This window comes from Mastigoproctus giganteus, chromosome 5, assembly GCF_048544385.1.
Source record: "Mastigoproctus giganteus isolate SK-2022 chromosome 5, ASM4854438v1, whole genome shotgun sequence".
NCBI classification, from domain to species: domain Eukaryota; kingdom Metazoa; phylum Arthropoda; class Arachnida; order Uropygi; family Thelyphonidae; genus Mastigoproctus; species Mastigoproctus giganteus.
The window spans coordinates 235,537,001-235,563,889 of NC_143579.1; the positions used below are offsets into that span (position 1 = coordinate 235,537,001).

General features: G+C 36.1%; 1 protein-coding gene across 6 annotated transcripts in view; it reads left to right on the forward strand.

The window, feature by feature from the left end:
* fzr (fizzy and cell division cycle 20 related) overlaps nucleotides 1-26,889 on the forward strand; it is a 155,895-nt gene that overhangs the window by 44,158 nt on the left and 84,848 nt on the right. For 4 of the 6 annotated variants that reach the window (XM_090374457.1, XM_090374453.1, XM_090374452.1 and 1 more), the window contains exons 3-5: nucleotides 1,323-1,357; nucleotides 9,862-9,971; nucleotides 21,622-21,738. In XM_090374457.1, the coding sequence (XP_090230583.1) occupies nucleotides 9,903-9,971; nucleotides 21,622-21,738 (186 nt within the window). In that variant the 5' untranslated portion in view covers nucleotides 1,323-1,357; nucleotides 9,862-9,902. The remainder of the gene's footprint in view (nucleotides 1-1,322; nucleotides 1,358-9,861; nucleotides 9,972-21,621; nucleotides 21,739-26,889) is intronic. The other 2 variants (XM_090374456.1, XM_090374455.1) reach the window with 1 other exon arrangement.

Genomic DNA, 26,889 nt, shown 5'->3' on the forward strand with positions numbered 1-26,889 from the left:
TATAATAAATTTTATTGATGCCAAATTGAACACAGATATACAACACTAATTACTGTGCTAACAGGGAAAATGGTGAACAACATTGAATTAAAAAAAAAGGCAGAGGAATTTTAAAATGTAACTATAAATGATGGGACACTGAATTCTTAAAAAAAACTTAAATATGAAATAAACATTGCTTGCACTAGGAGGAATGATTTCTGTAAAATTAACAAATTGCACCATAAACAATTCTCGGAAATTATTCTATCATCCCTTTACCAAAATCAAGAAGTCAAGAGGGAGGAGGATAATAGCCATCTTTATTCTGTTTTGGAACATTAAGAAAGTGATATAAGTAGGAAAGTGTTTTAAATGGGTGTGCTATTATTGTTAAAAAAAAAAAAAAAATGCATGGCACTTCCTAGGATCGATCATAATGTGAGGAGAAAAGTGCATTAAAAGCAGGGGAGCACTATAAGTAGGAGTGCTATAATGACAGTTTACTATATATGTTTTTGTGTGTGTGTTTTGAAAGTTCTTTCAATGTACTATCAACAAACTGTCTGTTTATATACAGATTCTCTTGAATATACCGAGACAATATGTTGTCAGCTGTGTTTACAAGTAATAGTAGTAATTTTATTTTGTCGTTTCTTCATCATTATTTTCTGATGTAAATAACCCAAACTGGAATAGCTCATTATAATGTGCCTACTTTATAATGATATCTGATTTTGAAAAGGGAAAATCATGACCCTTGGAAAGTGGTAAGAAGGAAAATAGTAAAAAAAAAAAAAAAAAACCGTGCGACTAATTTACTGATACTGAAAACTTTATCTTAAGTGAAAAAGAATCAGCATATTTGGAGGACAGTTACATTTGCAAGTACACATGACTGTAGGCAGGATTATGCTAATTTTAACCAGTTGTTTGACCATTAATATCAACCAACAGAATTAGAAAATTTCATTCCACAAATATCACATTGCACTTCATATTTATCTTTAACCCGGTGTTGGTGTCACCTCAAAGTGTAGCAAAAATGGTGGTGGGTCACCTGACAGGTGCCCAACTTTCTTTTTAATTTTTGGAAAATGTTTTGAATTTTTTTTTATTTTTTTTATTAGGCTTAAACAATACCAACATTTCATCTTTTCTTAATGGGTTGCAGTGTTTATTGTATATACTTTAAGTTTTAATAAAATAAATTAAGTTTTAAAATATGCTACATATTTTACACCTTTTATTTAAAAAAAAATTTGCTTAATTATGAAAATTGTAACAATGTTTTACACATAAAATAAAAATGGCAGTTATTCCTTATTCTCTTCATTTTCCAGTTTAAAAGACCGTTAAGTGTGGAAATTTCAAACATGTGCGTATATTTCTACTTATTATGTATATAAATGCTATTAAAAAATTAAAAAAACATATTTAATATTATTAGTTACTTCTGTTTTCAGGTTTATTTCAAAATTTATTTAAAATTTGGTGCACTTCACAGTGTGTGAAATTTGAAACTATATACCTTTTTTCCTGAGTGTTTGTGGCCATCTTGAGAGAATATTAGATTTAGTGTTCCAATCTTCTTTACTATGTGAAAACAATACACTACAGATAGCCATTCTTTATTTTGAATTTTTGCATCACCATATGGCAAAACTGATATAAATGTTATGAAACATCACATTTGTACATCGGGACAAGTGCTCGGAAATAATTACTGTTCTGACCAAACTAGTGTGTAAAGTCATTTTATGTTTACAGTAATTTCAAAATTTTGGCATAGGCATACCCTTTCAAAATGTGGGTTACATTAGTACCATATCCATGTATCATCGTAAGGGGGGGCACGATGACTGGATTTTTGAGTGTTTTTTTTTATAGACCTAGGAAAAACTATCTGCATACATTTACATGCATGGTTAAGGGGGCATATGCTCTCTCTGCTCTCCTCCTGAATATGCCCCTGGGTTGCACAAACTGAAATTGAAAAAATTATTTGGAATTTGGATCCAGAAATTGATGAAACTAAATTACATTTTTTATATATATATATATATATATATATATATATATATATATATAAATTATATAGACAGGGAGTACGAGGTAACGTACAGTCTAAGGAACCAGCAATTGAAACCATAGTAAAAATTGCACATAGGTACCTATAAATAAAACAATATGAATTATGTTATGTGAAAAGTACTTAGTGTTGCAATCACGATGTTTTTGATATTTTCTTCAGGGGTCAGCCACCAAAACCAAGGTAAATGCACCAAAAAGTAAGGCTTCTGTTTTGAACATGAGATATACTGAGTACACGGTAATTACAGATTTAATTAAAGAAAAGAAAGAGTATAATAATGCTGACATATATTTCGTGGCTGACCCTACAGAGGCTGAGATAAAAAGTAAAAACAGGAGTAAAAGTATAAGGAAATAATTTTCGAAGAAAGAATGAAATAAAATAACTTAAGTCAGAATCCTTGTAGTACGTACTGTGTGTCATGCCCAATCTGGAATGTAGACCATGTAGCGTATGCCAACATGCTGCATAGGTGAAGAGGAAAGAAAGCATTTTCTACTAGGTACGATAGGATATAAATGTGGTGAGGTGAAGTATAATAGAAGCTCTAAAAAACCAAGATATTGCTCACATCAACATTCCACTTTAACAGCCTGTTCACTAGCATAGATCTAGCTAATTTAAAACTTGTAATGGAAGAACTATACTGTAAGTATAAACATATTATAACTTGTAAACCAGAATACTGAAATAACTTAACTAACCTATGCATATCAAACAATTACATCTTTGATGGCAGTATTGTCTATCTACAAACTAAAGGAACAGTTGTTTACCTGTACTTTTCAGAAACTTCCTTACCTACAGATTTATGCATGTTCAGATACATCGATGACCTGTTTGTTATCAACTGCAATAATTTCCTGCAAGACTTTGCCCACGTCTACCCTCCAGAGCTCACTCTAGAAGAAACCAACAGCAATAACCTTTCTGCAAATTATTTAGACTTAGATATCGACCTTGATAATTCCCAGACTACCATATATATATCTACAATAAACACAGCGCCTTCAACTTCAAAGTAGTTAACTTCACACAACATTCCAACATCTCAAAGAAAATACATGCCAACATCATTCTTTCACAGTGTATTAGAATAGCAACTATATGTAACAGCCACAATCTAGTCACCCTTAATATAAAATATCTCTACAGCAAACTACTGGATAACATGTTTCCAACGGCCTACCTCCATTTTCATTTCAATAAAGCTCTCCATATTTTATATTATAAAAAATTAATCAACTACCCTATAGATATAAAAAGTCTTCCTCTCCTCTCCTATCATGCTGTGTATATATGTACAGAAGATACTCCTTAGCCTCTTTGGTGTCTCACAGTCTGAAAAACTTGTGCCCACCGATTGGCTAACTTACTGGGGTAGTTATTTGTATTTTACAATTTTTTCATTTTTAATTTTAATTTTTAACTTTTAATTTCTTTTTACTTTATTAATAATCTTAATAATTTTACTCCTTACACTTTAAAGGTTTTAACCCTAAATGGTATATTTCCTATGGTATTTATTACCATTTATAGCACAACTGACTTAAACATATGTAGCATACTCTCAGATCTACGTTCAGGGTCCTATTACAGGAACAAGAATTGCAACCACGAGCACAACCATTGTCACTCTTACTCATACATCTATCCATTATCCTAATACTCTATATATCTTTCCTTCTTGTGCGCAATTAGGTTTTGAAAGCAATATTAAGATGCTATTTTTCTGCTATATTTGCTATTTTTGTGGCCTCTCCATAGCCAGGTGGGCAGGAGCAGCAGTGCGTAGCACACGCTTCTTGATTAGACCGGGGTTCGAGCCTGTGACCACCAAATACAGAGGATGTGCAAAGGTCAGGGAATGACCACCGCATATCCCCGGAGCAATATGGCTTTAGTTGCTAATGCTCCTAAAAACCAAATAACAAAACAAAGCTGTTTTTTCCCTACACAAAGTTCAACATCTATATTACCGCTGCTTTGCCAGTTAATTTTTCTACACTATCCTGGGAGGCTTACTACATTCATGTAATTTTAGTTCTCACCCAATCATACTCCTACTTTTTATTCATTCTACATTCTATCGCATGAGGTGGCTTCACCTCACGATATTTATACTCTATCGTACCTAGCGGAAAACGCTTTCTTTCCTCTTCACCTATGCAGCTTGTTGGCATACACCGTGTGGTCTACATTCCAGCCTCGGCATGACACATTAGTATATACCACAATGATTTTGAACGAACGGAGGGGCGAAATGGGAGTGGGTTTTTTTTTTTGTTTTGGCTGATGCTGCATAAGCTTGCTTTCTTGCATTATATGTCTCTACTAATGTTAATGATCCCCTGACTTATGTTATTTTATTTCATTCTTTCTTTGAAAATTATTTCCTTATACTTTTACTCCTGTTTTTACTTTTTATCTCAGCCTCTGTAGGGTCAGCCACGAAATATGTCAGCATTATTATGCTCTTTTTTTTCTTTAATTAAATCTGTAATTACTGTGTACTCAGTATATCTCATGTTCAAAACAGAAGCCTTACTTTTTGCTGCATTTACCTTGGTTTTGGTGGCTGACTCCTGAAGAAAACACCAAAATCATTGCGATTGCAACACTAAGTACTTTTCACATAACATAATTCATATGATTTTATTTATGGGTACTTACATGCATTTTTTTCCTATGGTTTCAACTGCTGCTTCCTTAGACTATACCTTACCTCATACTCCTTGTTTTTATAATTATTATCTACATTCCGTATAGTTACTGGGTTCTTTCTACTATTAATGTACAGGTGCTTCTGTAGCCAGGTGGGAAGGAGCAGCAGTGCGTAGCACACGCTTCATGATTAGACCGGGGTTCGAGCCCTTCACCACCAAATACGGAAGATGCAGAAAGGTCAGCGAATGACAACCGCATATCCCGGAGCAGTATGGCCTTAGTTTCTAATGCTCCTAAAAACCAAATAACATAACAAATAACTATTAATGTAGAGCTATAATCCTTTATGTATCTCAATTTCAAACTCTTAACCACTTCTTTTGATAACATTTTACACCTACACACCCTGTGTTGTGTGTGTGTGTGTGTGTGTTGTTATATTTATTTATATCAGTCACAAAACAAGCAGTAGTCAACGCCCTAATCAACCAAGGTTTAGACAGAGCTTACATCAATATTCTCCAGTCAATATATGAAAAGGCGACTGCATCAATATGGGTCAGCAATGATAAACTTCAGATCAACATAGAAAAAGGTGTCCAACAAGGAGACACAATCTCTCCAAAACTATTTTTTGCCTGTTTAGAAGAAATTTTTTGCAAGATAAATTGGGATAATAAAGGACTCAATATAAATTACCTTGAAGGGAGGTTACCTTGAATCACTTACGATTTTCAGATGATATCATTCTCTTTGCTAGTGATCTGGGAGAATTGCAGCAAAACATTAAAGAACTGCAGCATGAAAGCAAGTTCGGTCTGAAGATGAATATCAAGAAAACACAGGTTATGTTCAACAAATTTACCAGACCAAAGAAAATCATGGCCAATGGATGCAAACTGGAAAAAGTGAAAAGGTATGTTTATCTTGGACAAGAAATTTTAACAGATGGAAATTGAACAGTGCATAAAATTGGGATGGCAAGCATTTGGAAAGTTTAACAGTCTTCAAGATAAACTTGCCACCCTGTCTCAAATGAAAAATTTTTGATCAGGGTATCCTCACTGTCCTAACATAGTTGAGAAACATGGACACTAAATGTCAAAGCTATACAAAGACTGAGGGATCACACAGAGAAGTATGGAGTGCCGAATTTTGAAAATAACCAAAAGAGACCGAAAAATGTGCATGGATTCACCAACAACAAACCAAGGTCTATGACATCACTGAAAGAACAAAGTGCTTAAAATGGAAATGGGCAGGTCACATGTCAAGAACTGATGAAAGATGGACCAAATGAATTTTGGAATGGATACTACACTGAAAGAACAATTCATGGGATACTTGGTTCCTGGACACCTCCGTAGCCAGGTGGGAAGGAGCAGCAGTGCGTAGCATACGCTTCTTGATTAGACCGGGGTTCGAGCCCGTCACCACCAAATACGGTTTCATTCTTAACCGCCATTATTAACTCTTCGAAAATGTAATTGCGTTGGTTGCATTAATTATGATACAATGTTCAAGTAAACTGTCCATTACGCACGATGTCTAATACTGTACCGAATGATGACTAGACTTTGGATAAATGCATATAACGCAAATATTACAAGCAATATACTTGATTTTTTTTTTAAATGTTGATCTCGAAACTACGTAACAAGTCACTGTACTGCATTAAATTAGCATGCGAGAAAATTTCACTGAGCATGGGAAACGTTTTAATGCTGTTTTGCTATTCATTTTCAAGCTATCGATTCCATCAAATGAAACGATTTCATTAAATATGCCAAAAATGCAATCTGTAAAAAAGCATTACAGTGATCTGTGACAGCGTTATAGTCAGATACGCGTTATAATATAAGAACAGCATTATAGCGAATCAGCGTTATAATGGGGGCCTGCTGTATACTCAATTGCTGAACTGTAATCTCTTTAGCTCTTAATTTGTGCTTCCTACAGCAAAAATTTCTGAAATTGCCTAAAGGCCAGAGGTGCGAATATGCAGTGGCAGTAAATAGCAAGTATATTGCACGCACGCTTTATTCTGTTTCGTAATTCGGTGCTTTCACGTCAGTGTTTTCCATTCTTCTACTACTTTTTATATTATCCAAATATAAAAGAAGAAAAAAATATTTTTTTATATATTTTACCATGGACAATTAGGTAATCAGAACAAAACGGTTGAGGAGTGATGACAATGATGTTCCTACAGATACATCAGAAGCTGAAAGGGTAAAAAATGTATTCTGTGAAAATTTGGACACTAACAGTAAATGTAGTGCAACCACCAATTTCTGGTAGAGAGCCATCATATTCCAAATCAAAAAAGAATGAAAAAAGAATAGAAATATCAAGAAGAATTTATGAAGTATGGCTTTACTTAGTGTTGTTGAGCTCTAAATGAGCACTAAACGAGCAACATCCTTTAGTGCATAATATGTTATGAAAGCACGAAACCTATTAAATGAAAAAGACACTTACATATGAAACATCCAGAGATAATGAAAAATACCGAATCCTTTTCAAAAGACACGCCGACCCCATACAGGGTCTGAAATCTTTCATGAAGAAACATATGGCAGTTCCTTGTAAAGCTTTAAGAGCATCGTTGGAAGTTTCATATTTAATAGGAAAAAAATTAAATCACATACTATTGCTGAATCTCTTTATTCTCCCTGCTGCTATAAAAATGATTTCAGTTATGCATGAAGAAAAAGTACAGCAACGATTTAAAAACCATTCCTCTATCCAGAGACAATCTTGCAGCATATTACAGTTATCGAGGACAACATAAAATTCAGTTTATTAAATCGATTGAGAGGAAATCCAATTTTTGCAATACAGTTAAATGAATTCACAGACATTTAAAGCCTTGCTCAACTTATTGTATATGCAAGATACTACGAGGGAGATATTTTAGAGAATTTTTTATTTTGCAAAGCTTTGGAAGGAAGAAAGACAGGCAAGATGATTTTTGATGTTATAAATATTTTCTTTGAAACAAATAATATAACATGGAACAACTGCTTTGCAATTTGTACTGATGGTGCAGCTGCATTAACAGGATAAAATAAACGCTTAAAAGGCAAAGTAAAGGAAATTGCTCCAAATATGGTTTTGAATCATTGCATTATACAGAGGGAAGCATTAGTAGTAAAGGAAATGCAAACTGATTTGCATGAAGTTTTGAAAGATGCAATAAGCATTGATCAACTTTATAAAAATAATAGAAGCTTAAATAATAAAGCTTAAATTACAAGGCTTTGTAATGAAGTGAGTTGAAACGCTTCTTTTATATACGAAAGTAAGGTGGTTGTTAAGTGGTAAAGTTTCGAGACTTCTTTTTTGACCTCAAACATGAAGTTTCATTGTTTCTATAGATAAAAATCAGAACCTTGCTCAATTGTTTACAAATCAAAAATGGTGTGGAAAATTTCATTCCCTTGCTAATATATTTTAAAAACTTAATGATTTAAATTTAAGTCTTCGAGGGAAATAAGTTTTTGCGAGCGAAATAAGTTTGCGCACCACTGATGTACTGTGTATATAAACATAGTCAATATTACTGCAAATAAAAAAAAAAAAGAGTTTTTATTGTTTACAATTAAAATACTCAGTGATAAAATAGAAACTTTCAAAGGAAAGCTTAATCTTTGGAAAACTGAATTTGAGCGTAATAATACTGAAATGTTCCCATGCTTTTCTGATTTTGTTATAATATTGACATTTTTCAATTTAGGGATATCATTGCCACCCACCTAACAATGCTAATTAAGAATTTTTCCAAATGATTTAATGTATCTCCAGAAAAAAAAAGTTGTATTGGATTTGTGATCCCTTTGCTTTTGATATTTCTTTGTGTCCCGAAATTACCATTGTGCCAAATATTATCAGTTATCCAGACTTGTCCTTCTCGTTAATTGTTTTATTTTGTAATTGTTCATTTTTTTATTGTTTTCTAATCTTAATTGGAGAATAAGAATTTGATTTGTTGTTTTTGCTGTATTCAATTAAAACATTAAACAATTAATGTGTAAATTAAAATGGAACCGATTTTTTTATTCCTTTCTCAGTACTCGAATAAACTTTTCTACTACATAATTTATAAAATGCCATTTTTCTTCTATAAAAGTCTGGTCATCCTACCTTGGGGTTTACATTGAGGGATCGCGAGCGAAATAAGTTTGCGCACCACTGATGTACAGTGTATATAAACATAGTCAATATTACTGCAAATAAAAAAAAAAAGAGTTTTTATTGTTTACAATTAAAATTTTTTTTTTATATTTTAAAATAATATGAAAGTTTAGTTTTTGATTATAGATTGACAGTAAGCCTGCTCTGATATTCAACTACAGAATCAAAATAGAAAAAAAAATAATACTTAAAAGCATTTATGTATATTTATGTACAAAATTTAACTTAGTCTCTTTATAAACATCTCTTATCTTAATTTCATGCAGCTGTTCAATTGTAGACTGCACGTGAGAAAATTTGAACAAGTTGAAAATTGGTACACGTTACCACAAGTAGGTAAAGTATGACAGTAGACACTTTTTTATAGCAGAAAAAAAAGACAAAGAGAACACAAAAGCATGACCACCAAATACGGAGGATGCGGAAAGGTCAGGGAATGACCACCGCATATCCCCGGAGCAATATGGCCTTAGTTGCTAATGTTCCTAAAAACCAAATAACAGAACACAAAAGAAAACATAAGATTGCTTCTTTGCATCATTCTGTCATTTTAATACCGATACTAACATTGTAAATCCTGAAATCCTATATAATAATGCGAACAAATAAGGTATTTGTTTGGAGTATTTTTCTTATATACATAAGGAAAATGCACTAAATGAGTTCATGGAATAAGATCATAATTTGTATACATAAATTATATAGTCCTTATGCATGTTATTATTTTTGGAAGTTTTCAGCAAGATATTATTTTCAATTTGGTTTAATGCAGTTATCTGGGTTGCTACATTCAGACAAATTAGCATGAGTGTGATATTAGGGGGTTTCAGAAATCCAGCACGCTGAATTTGGAAATTAAGTAAATGTGGTAGTTTACTTTGAGATATGTAATGGTATAGAAAGTTTCCTCCTCTTCTTTTCAGTGAATGCAGCTGTTTTCCCAAATTCTATTTAATGACCTAAAATGAATCAGGAATATGAAAAACGACTACTTCGTCAGCAAAATGGCCAGAGCTTTATATCAGGGAAAAATGTAAGTAAACTCTCATTTCCATTTTCAGGTTTGAAGAATTTTTACATTAAAATATTATTCAGAGAACTGATTGGATTTAATGGTGCTGATTTATTATTTCTTATTATACATGACAAAATTTAGTTTAATTTTTAAAAATGTAAAGCTTAATGGCAATTTTAAAATTATTTAGCTTCTGTTTATCTAGTAAGAAGTCCTTAACTGTTTCACTAGTGGCTCCATTTACTTTCAACTTTTAGTTATGAATAATATAACTAGAGGTTAGCACTGGAGAAAGCTTATGCAGCATCAGCCAAAAAAAAAAAAAAAAAAAGAAATTTACAAATCAAATCCCTCTAAATGTTTGTCCAGTTCCTCCTTAAATTTATTTAACCTATCAACTTCTTCTACAGATGGAAGTTTGTTCCAGCAATTAACCACCCACTGGCTAAAGGCAAATTTCCACACATCTATTCTACATCTGTCTTTCCTTAATTGAATTTATGCCCCCTTAGGTTTGTAGTGTGAACAAGTGGAAGAATCCCATCAGAATTCAGCGTGCTCAACCCATTCAAGGCCTTATACACCTCAATCAGATCACCTTGCAGGTGCCTAGTCTCTAGCCGCTGCAATTTACAGAACTTAAGCCTCTCTTGGTAAGAGGATCAATTCATTCCCCTCACCAATCTTGTTGCCCTTCTCTGTACACGCTCAAACAAATCTACATCCTTCCTAAAATGAGGCCTCCAGACCTGTACGCAGTACTCAAGGCGTGGCCTGGCCAATGCCTTATACAGAGGTACAATTGCCTCCTTTTCCCTGCTAGCAAAATTCCTATATATCATTGACAAAACCCCATGATCTGCCCTGGCAGCCCATCTGCACTGCTCAGTAAACCTCATCCGATCGCACAACCACTCCCAGGTCCCTTTCACTTTCCATCACCCTAAGTGTAATACCGCACTGTTGGTACGTTTCTCTGGGGTTACTTCTACCCGTATGCAGTACCTTGCATTTGTCAAGGTTAAACTTCAGTTGCCACTTCTCAGCTCATTTGCTGAAATTTTCTAGATTCTGTTGCAGCAGGGCACTGCCATTACTGTCATTAACAACCCTGCCAGCCTTTGTATCATTGGCAAACTTCGACACTAAGCCGGATATAATTTCATCAATATCATTGATAAATATACAAAACAACAGTAGACCCAACACTGAACCCTGTGGGACTCCACTAATAACATTAATCCATGAAAAGCAGCACCCATTGATTACCACCCTCTGTCTTCTCCCACTCAACCATCCTTTTATCCATTGTAGCAATTTACCGTTAATACCATTCTGCTTCAATTTGTACAGTAGTCTTCCATGCACAACAGTTTCAAGAGCTTTCTTGAAATCCAAGTATATGATATCAAAATTATTTTTTGCATCCATTACAATTAGCATTAGTAGAGGCATATGATGCAAGAAAGCAAGTTTATGCAGCATCAGCCAAAAAATAAAAAAAAAAAAAACTTCCACTTCACCCCTCCATTCGTTCGAAATACCTGTCCAGCTGAGCCTTAAATTTATTTAGGCTATCAACTTCCACGACAAGGGATGGAAGTCTGTTCCACCAGCCAACTACCCGCTGGCTAAAGGCAAATTTCCGCACATCTATCCTACATCTGTCTTTCCTCAATTTGAATTTATGCCTTCTCAGGTGATTATTCTGAGCAAGAGGCAGAATCCCATGAGCATTGAGCATGCTCAAACCATTCAAGGCTTTATACACCTCTATCAGATCACCTCGCCGATGCCTAGTCTCCAGGCACTGTAATTTGCAAAACTTAAGCCTTTCTTCGTAAGAGCAACCCTTTGTTCCATTCACTAATCTTGTTGCCCTTCTCTGTACTCGTTCCAGCAGCTCTACATCCCTCTTCAAATGAGGCCTCCAGACTTGTATACAGTACTCAAGGTGTGGTCTGACAATTGCTTTATACAAGGGAATAATCACCTCCTTATCCCTTCTAGAAAAATTACTGTATATCATTGATAAGACACCATGAGCTACTCTTGCAACCTGTCTGCACTGCTCAGAGAACTTCATATCTGCCTGCACAATTACCCCCAGGTCCTTTTCATTCTCTACCACTGTCAGTGTAGTACCACAGAGTTGATACATTGTTCTGGGGTTGCTGTTTCCCATATGTAGTACTTTACATTTGTCAATGTTAAACTTCATTTGCCACCTCTCAGCCCATCTGCTCAACCTTTCCAGATCCTGTTGCAGCAGCATAGCATCAGTAGTGTCCTTAACAACCCTGCCAGCCTTTGTATCGTCTGCAAACTTGGACATTAAGCTTGATATACCATCATCAATATTATTTATAAATACAGAAAACAATAATGGACCCAACACTGAACCCCGAGGGACTCCACTAATAACATTAGTCCACGATGAGCAGTGTCCATTGATCACCACTCTGTCTTCTCCCCCTCAACCACACCTTTATCCATAGCAATTTGCCTCCAATGCCACACTGTTCCAATTTGTGCAGCAGTCTTCCATGTGCAACAGTATCAAAAGCCTTTCTAAGATCCAAGTATATAATATCAAAGTTATTCCCTGCATCCAGTTCTTTTGTGACTGCATCATAGTATCCAATCAAATTGGTCAGGCAAGACCTGCCCTTAACAAAACCATGCTGCGTCTGAGCTATAACTGGAGTCTTGTCTAGATGATCCTGCAGTGCTTCTTTAACCAGTGCCTCCATTAATTTTCCTGGAACAGAAGTTAAACTCACAGGTCCATAATTACTTGTGTCAGCCTTTGATCCTCCTTTGTGAATTGGGGTCACATTTGCACATCTCCAATCTATGGGTACCTCCCCTGAGTCCAAGGAAGCTCTCATAATTATGGCTAAGGGTTTGCTTACTTCCTTTGCTGCCTCCTTTAATATAACTGGATAGATCCCATCCACCCCAGGTGTGGATGGGATCTATCCAGTTTCTCCTCCACTTTACTCTCAGTTATTACAAGATTATCTAGCTTACTGCCAGAGTTGAATACACCTCTGGCATTCCCCTCGCTGAATAACTCCTCATGTGTGAATGTCGATGCAAAATATTCATTTAGTTTGTTAGCTACCTGAGCAGGATCATCAACAGTTGAACCATCGATATCAAGTGGACCAATCTGATTCATCCCCTTCCTTCTAGAGTTTACATAAGTAACGTACTCTTTGCTGTTTTCTTTGCATCCCTTGCCAAAGATTTCTTGTAATCTGCCTTTGTCTGCCTAACCTCCTTTGTAACTTGGTTACAGATCAACTTATATCTATCATAGGTTTCTGTGTCACATATTAATTTATATGTATCCCATGCATTTTTCTTCTCTGCCATATGTCTCATTAGTTCATCTGACATCCATTTAGGCCTAAACCTTGAACAATATTTCTTAGTTGGTATGTAAAGCCTAGTAGCTTCCAAGATTAGTTCTTGAATGCTTCCCATTTTGAATTTGCTGTTGGTAACATCATCAGCTGGTCCCACTGTATAGAATTTAAATACTGTCTCAGACCATCGTAGTCGCCTTTACGAAAGCAATAACCCTTCCCTTTACCCCTGATGGTAGTTACCTCTTTGAGTAAATCCCACTTCAGCACACTGTGATCACCGCCACCTAGTGGTGCCTTTATCTGCAGATTCTTAATGCATGAAGAATCATTACTGATAATCAAATCAAGAGTATTACTCCCTCTAGTTGCCTCCCAAAATGCTGATGTAGAAAACAATCATACAATAAATCCACAAAAGCCTTGCTAGTGTGTGAGTGACCAACCCACAAATTCCAGTCAATATCTGGGAAATTAAAATCCTCCATTATAAAAGACTGTCTGATTTACTGGCCCACTCTATTTCCCTGTACAGTTTCTTATTATACTCATCAGAGTCATTAGGCCTATAGCACACTCCTACTCTCAATTTTGATCTACCAATGCTTATGCCACACCAAACTGACTCGACACTGCACTGTCCAGCGATGTCGACTGGCTTCACTTGCTTGGATTTTATGTTTAACTAATAGCATAACCCCTCCTCCCTTCCTATCCTGTCTGTTCTTTCTGTAGATGTACTCCTCAAATTCCAGTTCTGCATTCCTTATATCTGTGTGACACCACGTCTCTGATATCCCAACAATATCCGCCTTTGATGCTTTGAGCAATACCTCAAATTCATCAAATTTATTTACCAAACTCCTAGCATTGGTGTACATGCAAGTATACATGTACCTGTTCCTATTCTTAGCTACCCTAACACAACTCATGTGTTTACTTGTACCGCAATAACTCCCAGCAGTCTCAGAAATATCCTGCATCTTGTTTTCCAGGCTTCTGCTCATTCCAATGTGACATTCAAGAATCACTTTCACCTCTGCCAGTGGCTACTGTTAATCTATTAGTCCTTGTATCTCCCCACGCTAGCAGTTTTCCGACCCACCTAACACCACCTTGATAGCATAAGCAAATATTCTTGCACCCTTTCTATTTAAGTGTATCTCATCCCTGTAGAAACAGTACCTTCTGTTAACAAGTACAGACCAGGCTGATAAAAATTCTACCCCTTGAGCCTTGCACAGTTGATCAGGGCTGAATTGATTGACAAGGCTCTCATCATATACTCCCTCCCTGGGCAGAATTGCAGACACTTTCAAATTCAACCCTAATTCAATGCTTTTTTTCAACAGTGACCTGTACTTGTTAAGTAATTCTGCCGGTCTCTTACTCTTAATATCATTTGTGCCAATGTGTACAACTATATCACCTTTTGTGCCCTTAAAAGATGATATCTGCTCTACAATGTCATCAACCTTTGCCCCTGGCAGACATACCCTGGTCTTGTTCCACCTATCCTTTTTAAAAAGCATGTTCCCTGTTTCCTTGACAATAGAGTCACCAACAACTACTAGTTCCTGTGGGACCAGCGCATTCTGCCTTGGGGGGTTGCTGCTGTGTTGCATGATGACGAAGTGCAAGCTCTGGCGTTGATGTGGGTAGCTGAGAGCTTGATGGGCCCCTCACTTTAGATCCTTCGAGGGCATCCACCCTGTCCTTCACGCTCTCATATAGGCCCATAACAACACTGAGTTGTCGCCTGATTTCGTTACACTCCTTGCATCGCGCACACACAAAGACATCCACCACGGCAATATCATGTCCTGTACCTGATTGCTCCACAAACATGAAGCAAGCATTGCATTTTAAAAGGCTATGATTCAGAGGGCAACTGCCCCTCTCAGTTCTCCCCTGAGCCACAGCACTCCCATTAGCTTGAGCCTTTTGCTTTGCTGCTCTGGTCTGAGTCATGATTTCGATTAAATTTCAATAAAATTTCAGTACAAAATTATAACCCTAAACTTGTATCCCAACACAGTTATAACGCTATATATATATTTTTCAGTATCAAATATTATCTACGAGTGCCGTTTATATAACTTCCACATCAAGTTATGTATTAATTAATTATGTTACGTTTGTGATCTAAGTCGTTATATGTATTTAGTTAAAAGTACAATTTAATTGACAACGAAGTTTAACAAAATTAATAGATTTTGCTGATTAATTGACTATATTATATACTATACTATACTAACGCTATCTATTTCGGGATATAACGTATCGTATAACAATGGCGCAAGTTATGAAGGGTAAATCTATGGACACTTAAATATTAATTAACTTCCAAATCTCGCTGTCTCAATTTGGAATAAACTAACGATCCTGACTAGGTCTATAAGCTACTTATAGAAAATAATTTGATGTATCAATTGGTCAATAAAGCGGCTAAATAAGGCTAAAAAAACTTCTCGTTCAGCGGAGCTGCAACTTGTAACACGTGGATTTGATACCCTTACCGAACCTTTATGCAATTACAAGGCCGAGTAAAGAATAAATACACCAGATTAAAAAAAATAATAATAAAATAATGCTATACTACTAAATTTAAATCAAAAAATTTTGAAAATCAATTTTAGAAAATCAATAAATAAGAAAAACCACTTTGCGGATTGAATGCGTCTGGCTCCCCACTAGCCTTGTCACCACCCCCAGTTCCTTTGTAACATCCAGTTCCTTTGTAACCACATCATAATAACCAATCAAATTTGTCAGACAAGACTTTCCCTTAACAAACCCATGCCGTGTCTGAATTATTGCTGCAGTCTTGTCTAGACGATCCTGCAATGCATCTTTAACCAGTGATTCCATTATTTTACCCGGAACAGAAGTTAAACTAACTGGTCTGTAATTACTCGTGTCACCCTTTGATCCCTCTTTGTGAATTGGGGATACATTTGCACATCTCCAGTCCGTGGGGACCTCCCCTGATTCCAAGGATGCTCTCATAATTATGGCTAACGGTTTGCTTACTTCCTTTGCCACCTCCTTTAATATAACTGGATAGATCCCATCTACCCCAGGTGCCTTTCTTGTGTTTAACTTCAACAATTTCTCCTCCACTTTGCTCTCAGTTATTACGCAATCATTAAGCACCCTGCTACAATTGGTAACCTTCTGGCATTTTGAAACCTTAATAACTCCTCATGTGTGAATGTAGATGCAAAATACTCACTCAGCTTGTTTGCTATCTGTAGGATCATCAACAGTCAAACCATCAATATCAAGTGTACCAATCAGATTCATCCCCTTCCTTTTAGAGTTTATATAAGTAAAGAAATCCTTGCTGTTTTTCTTAGCATCCTTAGCCAAAGATTTCTCGTAATCTATCTTCACCTTCCTAACCTCCTTAGTGACTTGATTACAGACTAGCTTATATCTGCCGTAGGCTTCTGTGTCGCCTGATAATTTATATGCATCCCATGCATTTTTCTTCTCTGTCACGAGTCTCATTAGTTCATTTGACAACCATTTAGGCCTAAATCTTGAACAATGTTTCTTAATAGGTATGAAACTTTTAATAGCTTCCACAATTAATTCCTTGAATGCTTCCCACTTAGAATTTTATGTTGATAACATCATCAGTTGATCCCACTGTACAGAATTTAGAAACTTTCTGAGACCACTGTACTCACCCCCGTGACCACCAAATACGGAGGAAGCAGAAAGGTCAACGAATGACCACCGCATATCCCGGAGCAATATGGCCTTAGTTGCTAATGCTCCTAAAAACCAAATAACTAACAAACAAACTGTACTCACCTTTATGGAAGCAAAAACCCTTTCCTTTACCTCTGATGGTAATTATATCTTTAAGTAAATCCCACATCAGTACACTGTGATCACTGCCACCTAGTGGTTCCTTTATCTGCAAATTCTTAATACACAAATGATCACTGCTGATAACCAGATCAAGAGTATTACCCTCTCTGGTTGCCTCTCGAAAAATGCTGCTGCAGAAAACAATCATCCAATAAATCCACAAAAGTCTTACTAGTGTGCGAGAGACCAACCCACAAGTTCCAGTCAATATCTGGGAAGTTAAAATCCCCCATTATAATACATTCTGATTTACTAGCCCACTCTATTTCTCTGTACAATTGTTTGTTGTGCTCATTCGAGTCATTAGGCCTATAACACTCGTACTCTTATTTTTGCTTTTGCAGTGCTTATGTCACACCAAACTGACTCAACAGTGCACTGTCCATCTATATCAACTGGATGCACTTCTTTTGGTTTTATGTTTTTCTTAATTAACAGCATAACCCCTCCTCCCTTCCTTTCCTGTCTTTCTGTACACATTGTACTCCCCAAATTCCGATTCTGCATTCCTAATATCTTTGTGACACCATGTCTCTGATTTCCGAACAATATCTGCCTTTGATGTCTTGACTAACACTTCAAATCTATCAAATTTATTTACTATACTTCTAGCATCGGTATACATGCAAGTATATATGTACCTATCCTTATTCTTAGTTACCCTAACACATCATATACCCACCTGTTTCACGATGACTGCCATCAGTCCCTGAAACCCCATCACCTCTCGCTCTAGGCCACTGCTTATTCTAATAGAAGTAGACAAGAATCACCTTCACCTCTGTCTGTGACTACTTTTAACCTTTTAGTCTGAATCCTCCCCAAAGCTAGCATTTTTCCGACCCACTTAACATTGCCTCGATAGCATCAGCAAATATTCTTGCACCCCCTTTTTTCTTTTTAAGTGTATTCCATCCCTGAAAAACAAACTTCCCCTGTTAACAAGCACAGACCACGCTGAGAAAAATTCAACCCCACGAGCCCTGCAGGGCCGAATTGATTGACAAGGCTCTCATCATATACTCCCTCCTATCGTGTCTGGGCAGGATTGCAGACACTTTCAAATTTAACCCTAACTTGCATCTTTTTTTCAGCATTGACCTGTACTTGCTTAGTAAATCCACAGATTTTCTACACTTAATGTCATTAGTGCCAACATGTACAACGATATCACCTTTTGTTCTCTTACAAGATGTGATATCTGCTCTACAACGTCATCACCTTTTACCCCTGGCAGACATACCCTGGTATTTTCCACCTATCCATTTTGTACAATATATTTCTTGTTTCCCCTGACAATTGAGTCGCCAACAATAACTAGCTCCTGTGGGACCAGCGCATTCTGCCATGAAGGTTGCCACTGTGTTGCCTTGTGCATAAGAGTGTGGTCTGGCGTTGAGTTGGGCAGCTGGGAACTTGATGGGTCCCCCATTTTAATTCCTTCGAGGGCATCCACCTGACCCTTCAAGCTCTCATAAACCCATCAGAATGCTTGGTTGGTGCCTAATTTCTTCACATTCTCTGCACCTAGCACACACACACACACACACAAACACAAAGACATCCTCTATGGCTAGATCATCACCTTTCTGAGAGAGAGAGAGAGAGAGAGAGAGAGAGAGAGAGAGAGAGAGAGAGAGATCCTCAAATATGTCGCTTTTTGCACATTTTTTTAGACTGTGATGCGTTGGAGAATTGTCCCCTACAGTACTCCCGCGATCCACATCATTTTTGCTACTTTGCGCAAGTAGCTTTGCTACTCTAGTCTGCGGCATGTTTTCCATTTAAATACAATTTAGTTAACAAAAAAATTAAAAGGATTTATGAATTTAATTGATTAATTGGCAATACTATACTAAGCTAAAAGATTCCTATTATAGTGCTACGTATTACTGCTATCTAGTTTTACATTATGCCTTACGCTATCAAGTTTGAGATATACGTAATGCTATTCCGTATCGATACTAAGTAATAACCCTCAAAATCTCTAAGTTCAAAATAGGCTAAGTATTATAACTAGGAATATAAGCTACTTCTAGAAAATAAATTAATATGCCAATTTAGTCAATAATATGGTAAAAATTTAAGTAAAACTTCTGTATTTGATGGAGCCATAAAAACTGCCTGCACTGAGCCAATCTCGTTCCCATTGCTTGCATAGCCTGTGGCATGTATTGAAAGGACAATCTAATTGATAATCATAGCTCAACAACTGGTGATTCTTTTGTTGTTCCTGATGTAAGGAGTGTACCAAACTCAAATTAAAACTTGATCCATCAATAGATGAATTTGAGGCATGAGGAAATTGGTGCTCACCCTAGAGATGAATATAACTGGAAACTTGTTGGGGATTCAATTATTTAATGACCTGCCAGGTGATGCACCTCTCCTTGCAGACAATGGGTGAGCAAGTGTGAATGTCTTATGAGCAATTTCAATTGATACCTCTTATTGATTGGATCAAATAAGAAGATCACTCATCATAGGGTGGAAAATTTTTTATATCAATTTGGTGATGTTACAGCAATGTTACAGAAAATATTAAGGATATTCTAGAATAATTTTAGAATAAGAATATTCTAGACTTGATCATTACCCACGAGATGACATCATAAGGTTATGGTACTTCCTACTAATGGAACCATTAGCAGGAAGTGATAACAGAGTTCTCACTTGGATGATAAGGAGAGAAGTAGCAGTCATCAAAGACAAAAGATTGAGTTTTAATTTCAGGAAATGAGATTATAACATCTTTATAATACGAACACCTTCTCTTGACAGCATGATGTAAACATGAAGTATATTACTAACAAAAATTCCAATACAGATAATCTATTGGTTGTATATATTTTGTGGTGTTCATTCAGGTTCACAAAAGTGGTAGGATAAGTTTATTTTGATTTATTTATTATTAATTTTTTTTTTGTTATTTCAAGCACTGGTATTAGAGTGAACAAAAATGCCAGAATAGATATCCTATACAAATATCCTAATAAGATATCTTTTGTATAGAAGTCTTAATGGTAAAAGCATTGTTAATAAATTTTAATGTTATGCTGCTGATACTGTGGAATACCAAGGAAATTGCCCATTTTGATGATCATGTGATAGATAAATAGATATGTCACGTGATCATCAGCACTTTTTAGATTGGCTCAGTGTTATGAAGTAGTCTTTCTTTGTATTGAAAGGGCATTTTTTTGTCAAATGGAATATATGTTTTTAATTTGTGAGAATATTAACCAGGCTACCAATTGTAATGTGATTAATTTTGTAAACTCTCTTTGGTTAATTCTGTACCAGGGTATTGCCTCCTATTTTTATTTTGGCAATAAAGGATTCTTATACAGTGGATTACGGTTATTTGGGCCACCAGTTAATCAGGGCAGCCATTTATTTGGGGCAAATTTTAAAAGACAGAACCCAATCGAGAAAATAGCCAGTGTTTACTTCGCTTAATTGGGACAGCATGCCGTTTAATCGGAGCAGGAGACTGCAGCACTGTAAATTATACAACAATTGTCTGCAACCATACCATGCGATTTGGTCAGATTTCTGGAGGTCACAACCATAAAATAATAAAAACAATTAGCAGTCACCTGTTTATTGGGCTTTTCAGTTTGTGCAATCTATCATAAACGGATAGTAAACTCGATCTTATTGAATTTGCGATAATACTGACAGCTGGAATTCTGTGGGTTATTATGGTGTTTACACTTCCATGGAATCTTCAATCATATAAAAAATTAATTTTCAGAATCTTCTCTTCATTCCTATTTTTAAAGCTTTGTAACTTGTTACTTCTTTCTCACTTGCATGTGTCGTGTTACTTGCAGTTTGTGTGCCGAGTTCTTTGTTATTGATTGATTATCTTTTTACTGTTTTAAATTTTAACCCCCATCCACAAATGTCAGTAAACAGAAGTGTCAACTAGTTAGTATGTACATATTACAGCATGTATTAATTATTTCGATTATCATGTATCATTTAATTTTTTAATTGGTAAGGTAATAAAGGCTAAATTTGTGCTTAATATACTTTACTTTTAGCCTGTGGATAATATTCCTCCTGTTTTCGCTAATTAGAATCGCTGTTTAATAGAATGAAAATTCAATTCACAAACATGATCACAGTGACTGGTGCTTACTACACATCGTATAGTGAACGGTACTTTACTATGGTGAGTCCATCGTAATGTGATTTGATTGTACAGTGAACCAATTGTAAAGGGGGGGGGGTCCATTGCATTTTTAACTATTTACATGAAACTTCGGATAATTGGGGCAGCTGCTTAATTGGGCCAAAATGCACTAGTCCCAATGTGTTCCAAATAACCGGAATCGACTGTATATATAAAATTAAATGTTAAAAAAGATTAACTTACTTTCCTTCTGATATTTTTTTTCAACCAGGATCCGTTCAGCAATAACTTAACACCTACCAAGTCTCCTTCCAAGCAGTATTATGGAGATAGATTTATTCCTTGTCGAGCAGGAGCTAGCTGGCAAACAAATTTTTCTATGTTACAGGTGAGTTAGAATGCCAATTATTATATCTGTTACAATATAAGCCACACCCCCAAAATTACATGTTCTTGAAAAAAAACATGTATTTACATCATATTTGTAATAATAAAAAAAAAAAAGAAAAATAAAATGCACATGCAACACTAATCCCACTCTTACTTTGACATCATGCTAATTATGAAACCCTTAAATGCAGATTACTGATATGTAGAATACTTCAATATGGAATACTTGAAAAATAAATTAGTTTGGCAGTAAGGAACTGCATAAATAGTTTATGCTGACAAACAGACTGAGGATGTTTAAATATGAATATCTGGTGATACCACATTGCCAGCATTGTTGGTTATATCACTACACTGTTGACTGGAATACTGTGTGCAGTAGTCTTTTGATATTGTTGGGCATCATGGTTAGATCCAATCTTCCTTACATTTTGAGGGTACAGCTCTAAAATGGTATTTTCAGGCCAGCCACTAGTAGTCCACTGGACTCAACCTGTTCGTAACTCTAGGAGGCTTGTGGATCAGCAAGTGTATAATCTCGTTGCCTCTAATCTGCCATATAATGACTGGAGGGAATCCAAGAAGTGCGTATGTGGAGGGGGGCATTGTCGAGGCCATGTTATATCAAGGAGCTGGGTATATTCTTGCCAAGTGTACACCATATCCAAAAATTTCATTACTTCATACAACATATCCTCTTCACCTTTTCTTACTACTGAGCATATAATAGATAGTCAAACTAATCTGTGAAAAGATCTAAACCTCAAACACTTTCTCATTCATTTCATTAATATATGTGGTCTCAGTTCCAACCTCAGTGATCCCCATTTCCATTTATGGTCTGCCAAGGCCTACTTATTTTTTCTGATAGAATCCCAATTATTGGTTAATTCAACCATTGCTCATCTCAGTTGTCCTAATTATTTGCTGTACAATTCCTTTTGCTTCAAAGGTGGTACTTGTGCATATATCTGCTTTGATATTCCCTGTGAAAGACTTAGTAATTTGGAATCTCCTCTTTTGCAATTTTGAAGCTGGCCGAGATGCAATTTATAATGACCTCACAGAGATTGTTCATTTAACCACAGTAATACCAGAAAATCCTAACCACACATTGAACACTCTTGCACACTATCCTTCCAAGTTCACAGTTGAGGTGGGTGGTTCTCTAGCCACCTCAGATCACGATTTGGTGATAGTCTCTTCTCCAGTGGAGCCTTTCTTTTGTGGCCATTCTCAACCTTGTGTTGTTTAGCAATACAAGAATGCAAAGTTGGATGACCTGTGAGATTTCTATTCTTTTTCTTCTTTCCTTGGTTGGATTACTGTTTTAAATCTTCTGATGTCAATGTTTATGCAGATCATGTCAGTGAAATTATCCTTGTAGGAATAAAATCCTTTATTCCACACTTCACCTTAAAATCTTGTCCTTTATCTATATCTAACCTTGGTTTTCCAATAATTGTGCTAAGGCTGTTCAAGATAAGAATGTTAAATATTGTAATTGACTTGCATCCAAATATTAGGTTTTGTTTTCTGCCTACACCAAAGCTCACAGCAATTGTAAAGCAAGTATTAATCAATCCAAACTAGATTTTGAACAGGCTAAGAGTAGAAAACTTGCTTCCTTCTTGTTGAAATGGTAGTCAAGCATTCTGGTCCCTTGCCAAGACTATTTGCCTATCTCTACTCCCACCATCTTAAAACGGGATGGTTATAATGCCACCTCATCTAAAGATAAATCTGCCCTGCTAGCATTTTGCTTTTCTTCTGACTCTTGTTAAACCACCTCCTACCTATTGTACACTCCATTCAGTGCTTCCTGGGGTCTTCTGTCAGAAGAATTTTGAACAGCCTTGATGCCAAGAAAGTGCCAGGTCCTGATGGTATTTCTCCCCTTGTTCTCAAAACCTTGCTCCCGAGTTTACTCCTATTCTGTGTCACCTTTTTACGCTTTCCTATTCCATTGGTGGTTTCCCTTCTGCTTGGAAATTTGCTCATATCCAGCCAGTTCTTAAAAAAAGGTGACAAATCACCTCCATTCAATTATTGTCCCATTGCACTTCTACACTTTCTAAAGTAATGGAGAAATCTATTAACTACCAACTCTTAAACTACCTATAAACCTTTCATCTGATCAATGTTTGCCAGTACGGATTCCATCAGTGTCGATACACTGGTGATATAATGGTTTATGTTAGCCACCTGTAAACGAATTCAATGGAACAGTTTGGCGAAACACAAGCAGTTTCCCTTGATATTTCAAAGGCTTTTGATCATGCTTGGCATAAAGGTCTTGTAAATAATCTTGTGGTTTGCCAACTGCTTTTTTGTAATTGGGCATTCAATTTTTTCTCTGAGCTCTCACTGTGGGTGATGGTAGATGGCTCTCTGTCTTCTGACTTCTCCACTAATGCTGGTGTTCCATGAGGTTCAATTTTTTTTTCCACTCTTTTCCTCTTTTATATTAATGACCTTCTTTCATTGACTCGAAATCCTATCCATAATTTTATTGATTATAGTGCATTGCATTCCACCTTCACATTTGAGACACTTTGCCTAGTACAAATATATATCGTATCCACTGCTAATTCCATAAATGCTGATCTCCAGGTAATTCTCCAGTGGGACAAAGATAATTTGGTTAATTTCAATCCTTCTAAAACTCAGTTGTGTTTTCTTCTTCTGTGCATATGTTTAGTTTCAATGACACTCTGATTTCTAGACAAGATCACATATTTCTATTAGAGATTACCCTGACTTCTAATCTCTCTTGGCATAAGCACATCACAAATTTTGTTTCCTCTGCATTTAAAAAACTGTGTTTTTCTCTTTCATACTCAGCATTACTAAAGTCTCTCCATTCTGTCATGTAGATATTCTGTTTCTGCCGCATGCCTTTTCTATAGATACTGTATAGCTAAACAGCCACTCCCCAACTTATATAAGGGTTTTGTTCCATGGAACTCTAAGTAAGACGGAATTTTATGTAAGTTGCAATTTCCCTAAATGTTTATGCAGCACTCGCAAATTTGATTGAAGCAAAAAAATGTTCTGACAAACATGTAAATAGATTTATTTATTCAATTTTTTTTATCTCAATGAGCAGGAAAAATTACAAAAGAGTACAAAATTACAAAAATTTCAAAATTGTAAAATTACAAAAAGAGAGAGGAGACAGGCATAATGTCAGCAAGTTTTACCTTTCAGTAAATTTTGGTCTGAATCCTCCCCCAAGCTAGGAGTTTTCTGAACCACCTAACACTGCCTCGATAGCATCAGCAAATATTCTTGCACCCTTTTTGATTTAAGTGTATCCCATCGCTGTAGAAGCAATCTCTCCTGTTAACAAGCACAGACCACGCTGAAAAAAATTCTACCCCATAAGCCTTGCACATTCCCTCCAGGGCCGAATTTATTGACAAGGCTCTCATCATGTATTCCTCCTGTCGTGTCTGCAGAATTGCAGACACTTTCAAATTTAGCCCTAACTCACGACTTTTTTGCAACATCGAGATCTGTAGATTTTCTTAAGTAAATCTACAGATCTCGAACTCTTAATGTCATTGGTGCCAACGTGTACAACAACAACAATGAAACAAAGGGTTGCTCTTATGAAGAAAGGCTTAAGTTTTGTAAATTACAGTGTCTGGAGACTTGGCACCTGCGAGGTGATCTGATTGAGGTGTATAAAGCCTTGAATGGTTTGAGCATGCTCAATGTGGATGGGATTCTTCCTCTTGCTCAGAATAATCGCCTGAGAGGGCATAAATTCAAATTGAGGAAAGTCGGTTGTAGGATAGATGTGTGGAAATTTGCCTTTTGCTAGCGGGTGGTTGATTGCTGGAACAAACTTCCATCTGTCGCTGTTGAAGTTTATAGCTTAAATAGATTAAAGGTAGAACTTGACAAACATTTGGAGCGAGTGGATGGGTGAAATAAGGGTGTTGTTTTTTTTTTTTTTTTGGCTGATGCTGTATAAGCTTGTTTTCTTGCATCATGTGCCTTTGCTAATGCTAATTTCAAATCTAATTTTCAATATCACCCTTTGTGCCCTTGAAAGATATTTGTTTCACAACATCAACTTTTGCCCCTGGCAGACATACCCTTGTCCTATTCCATCTATCCTTTTTACACAATATATTACCTGTTTCCCTGACAATAGAGTCACCAACAATAACTAGTTCCTTTGGGACCAGTGCATTCTGCCTTGGAGATTGCTGCTGTGTTGCCCGATGCACAATAGTGAGCTCTGACGTTGAGTTGGGCAGCTGAGAGATTGACGGGTCCCTCATTAATTTCTTCGAGGGCATCTACCCTACACCTCAAGCTCTCATAGAGATGCCCATTAGAATGCTGAGTTGACGCCTAATTTCTAGACACTCTCTGCACCTATCACACACAAAGACATCCTCCTTGGCTAGATCAGGTTCTGTTCCAGAGAGTTCGGCAAACATTTCACAAGTTGCACATTTTTTTTAGGCTGTGATGCGTTAGAGAATCACCCCCTCCCCCCAGTTCTCCCCCAAGTTACAGCACTCCTGCCACTTTGTGCCCATTGCTTTGCTGCTCTAGTCTGGGGCATGATATTTTAAATTAATAAGATCAATAAATTTAATTAATTAATTGTCAATACTACACTATCTGATAGAATCCTAAATGCAGTGATTCGTTATTATGCTATATAATTTTATGTTAGAGCTACCTAGCTACCACAATTAAAAATTTGAATTCCCTACCACTCTCTATACAAAAACAATGGCTGCAAGATTCAAACGAAACAACCGTTTTACTTATATTATGTAGTAATATACAAAAACTCTTATCTAAATTAAAAATAACCAGCTTAACTAGAACTACACTTATCGCTTTTTCGGAGCCTGTAATTCACAGCTGTAATTTTTAAAGAGAGTCAGTGCCCTCTATAATAGGAATGAAGAGAAGATTCTTAAAATTTGTTTTTTATATGATTGAAGATTTCAATGAAGGGGAACTCATTTCACCGTAACGTAAAAACCCATAGAATTCCGGTTATTGGTATTATCGCAAATGCAATAAGATTGAGTTATTTGTTATTTATAATAGATTTCGCTAACAGAAAAGCCTAATAAACTGGGAAGTGCAAAGTGTTTTTATTGTTTTATGGTAG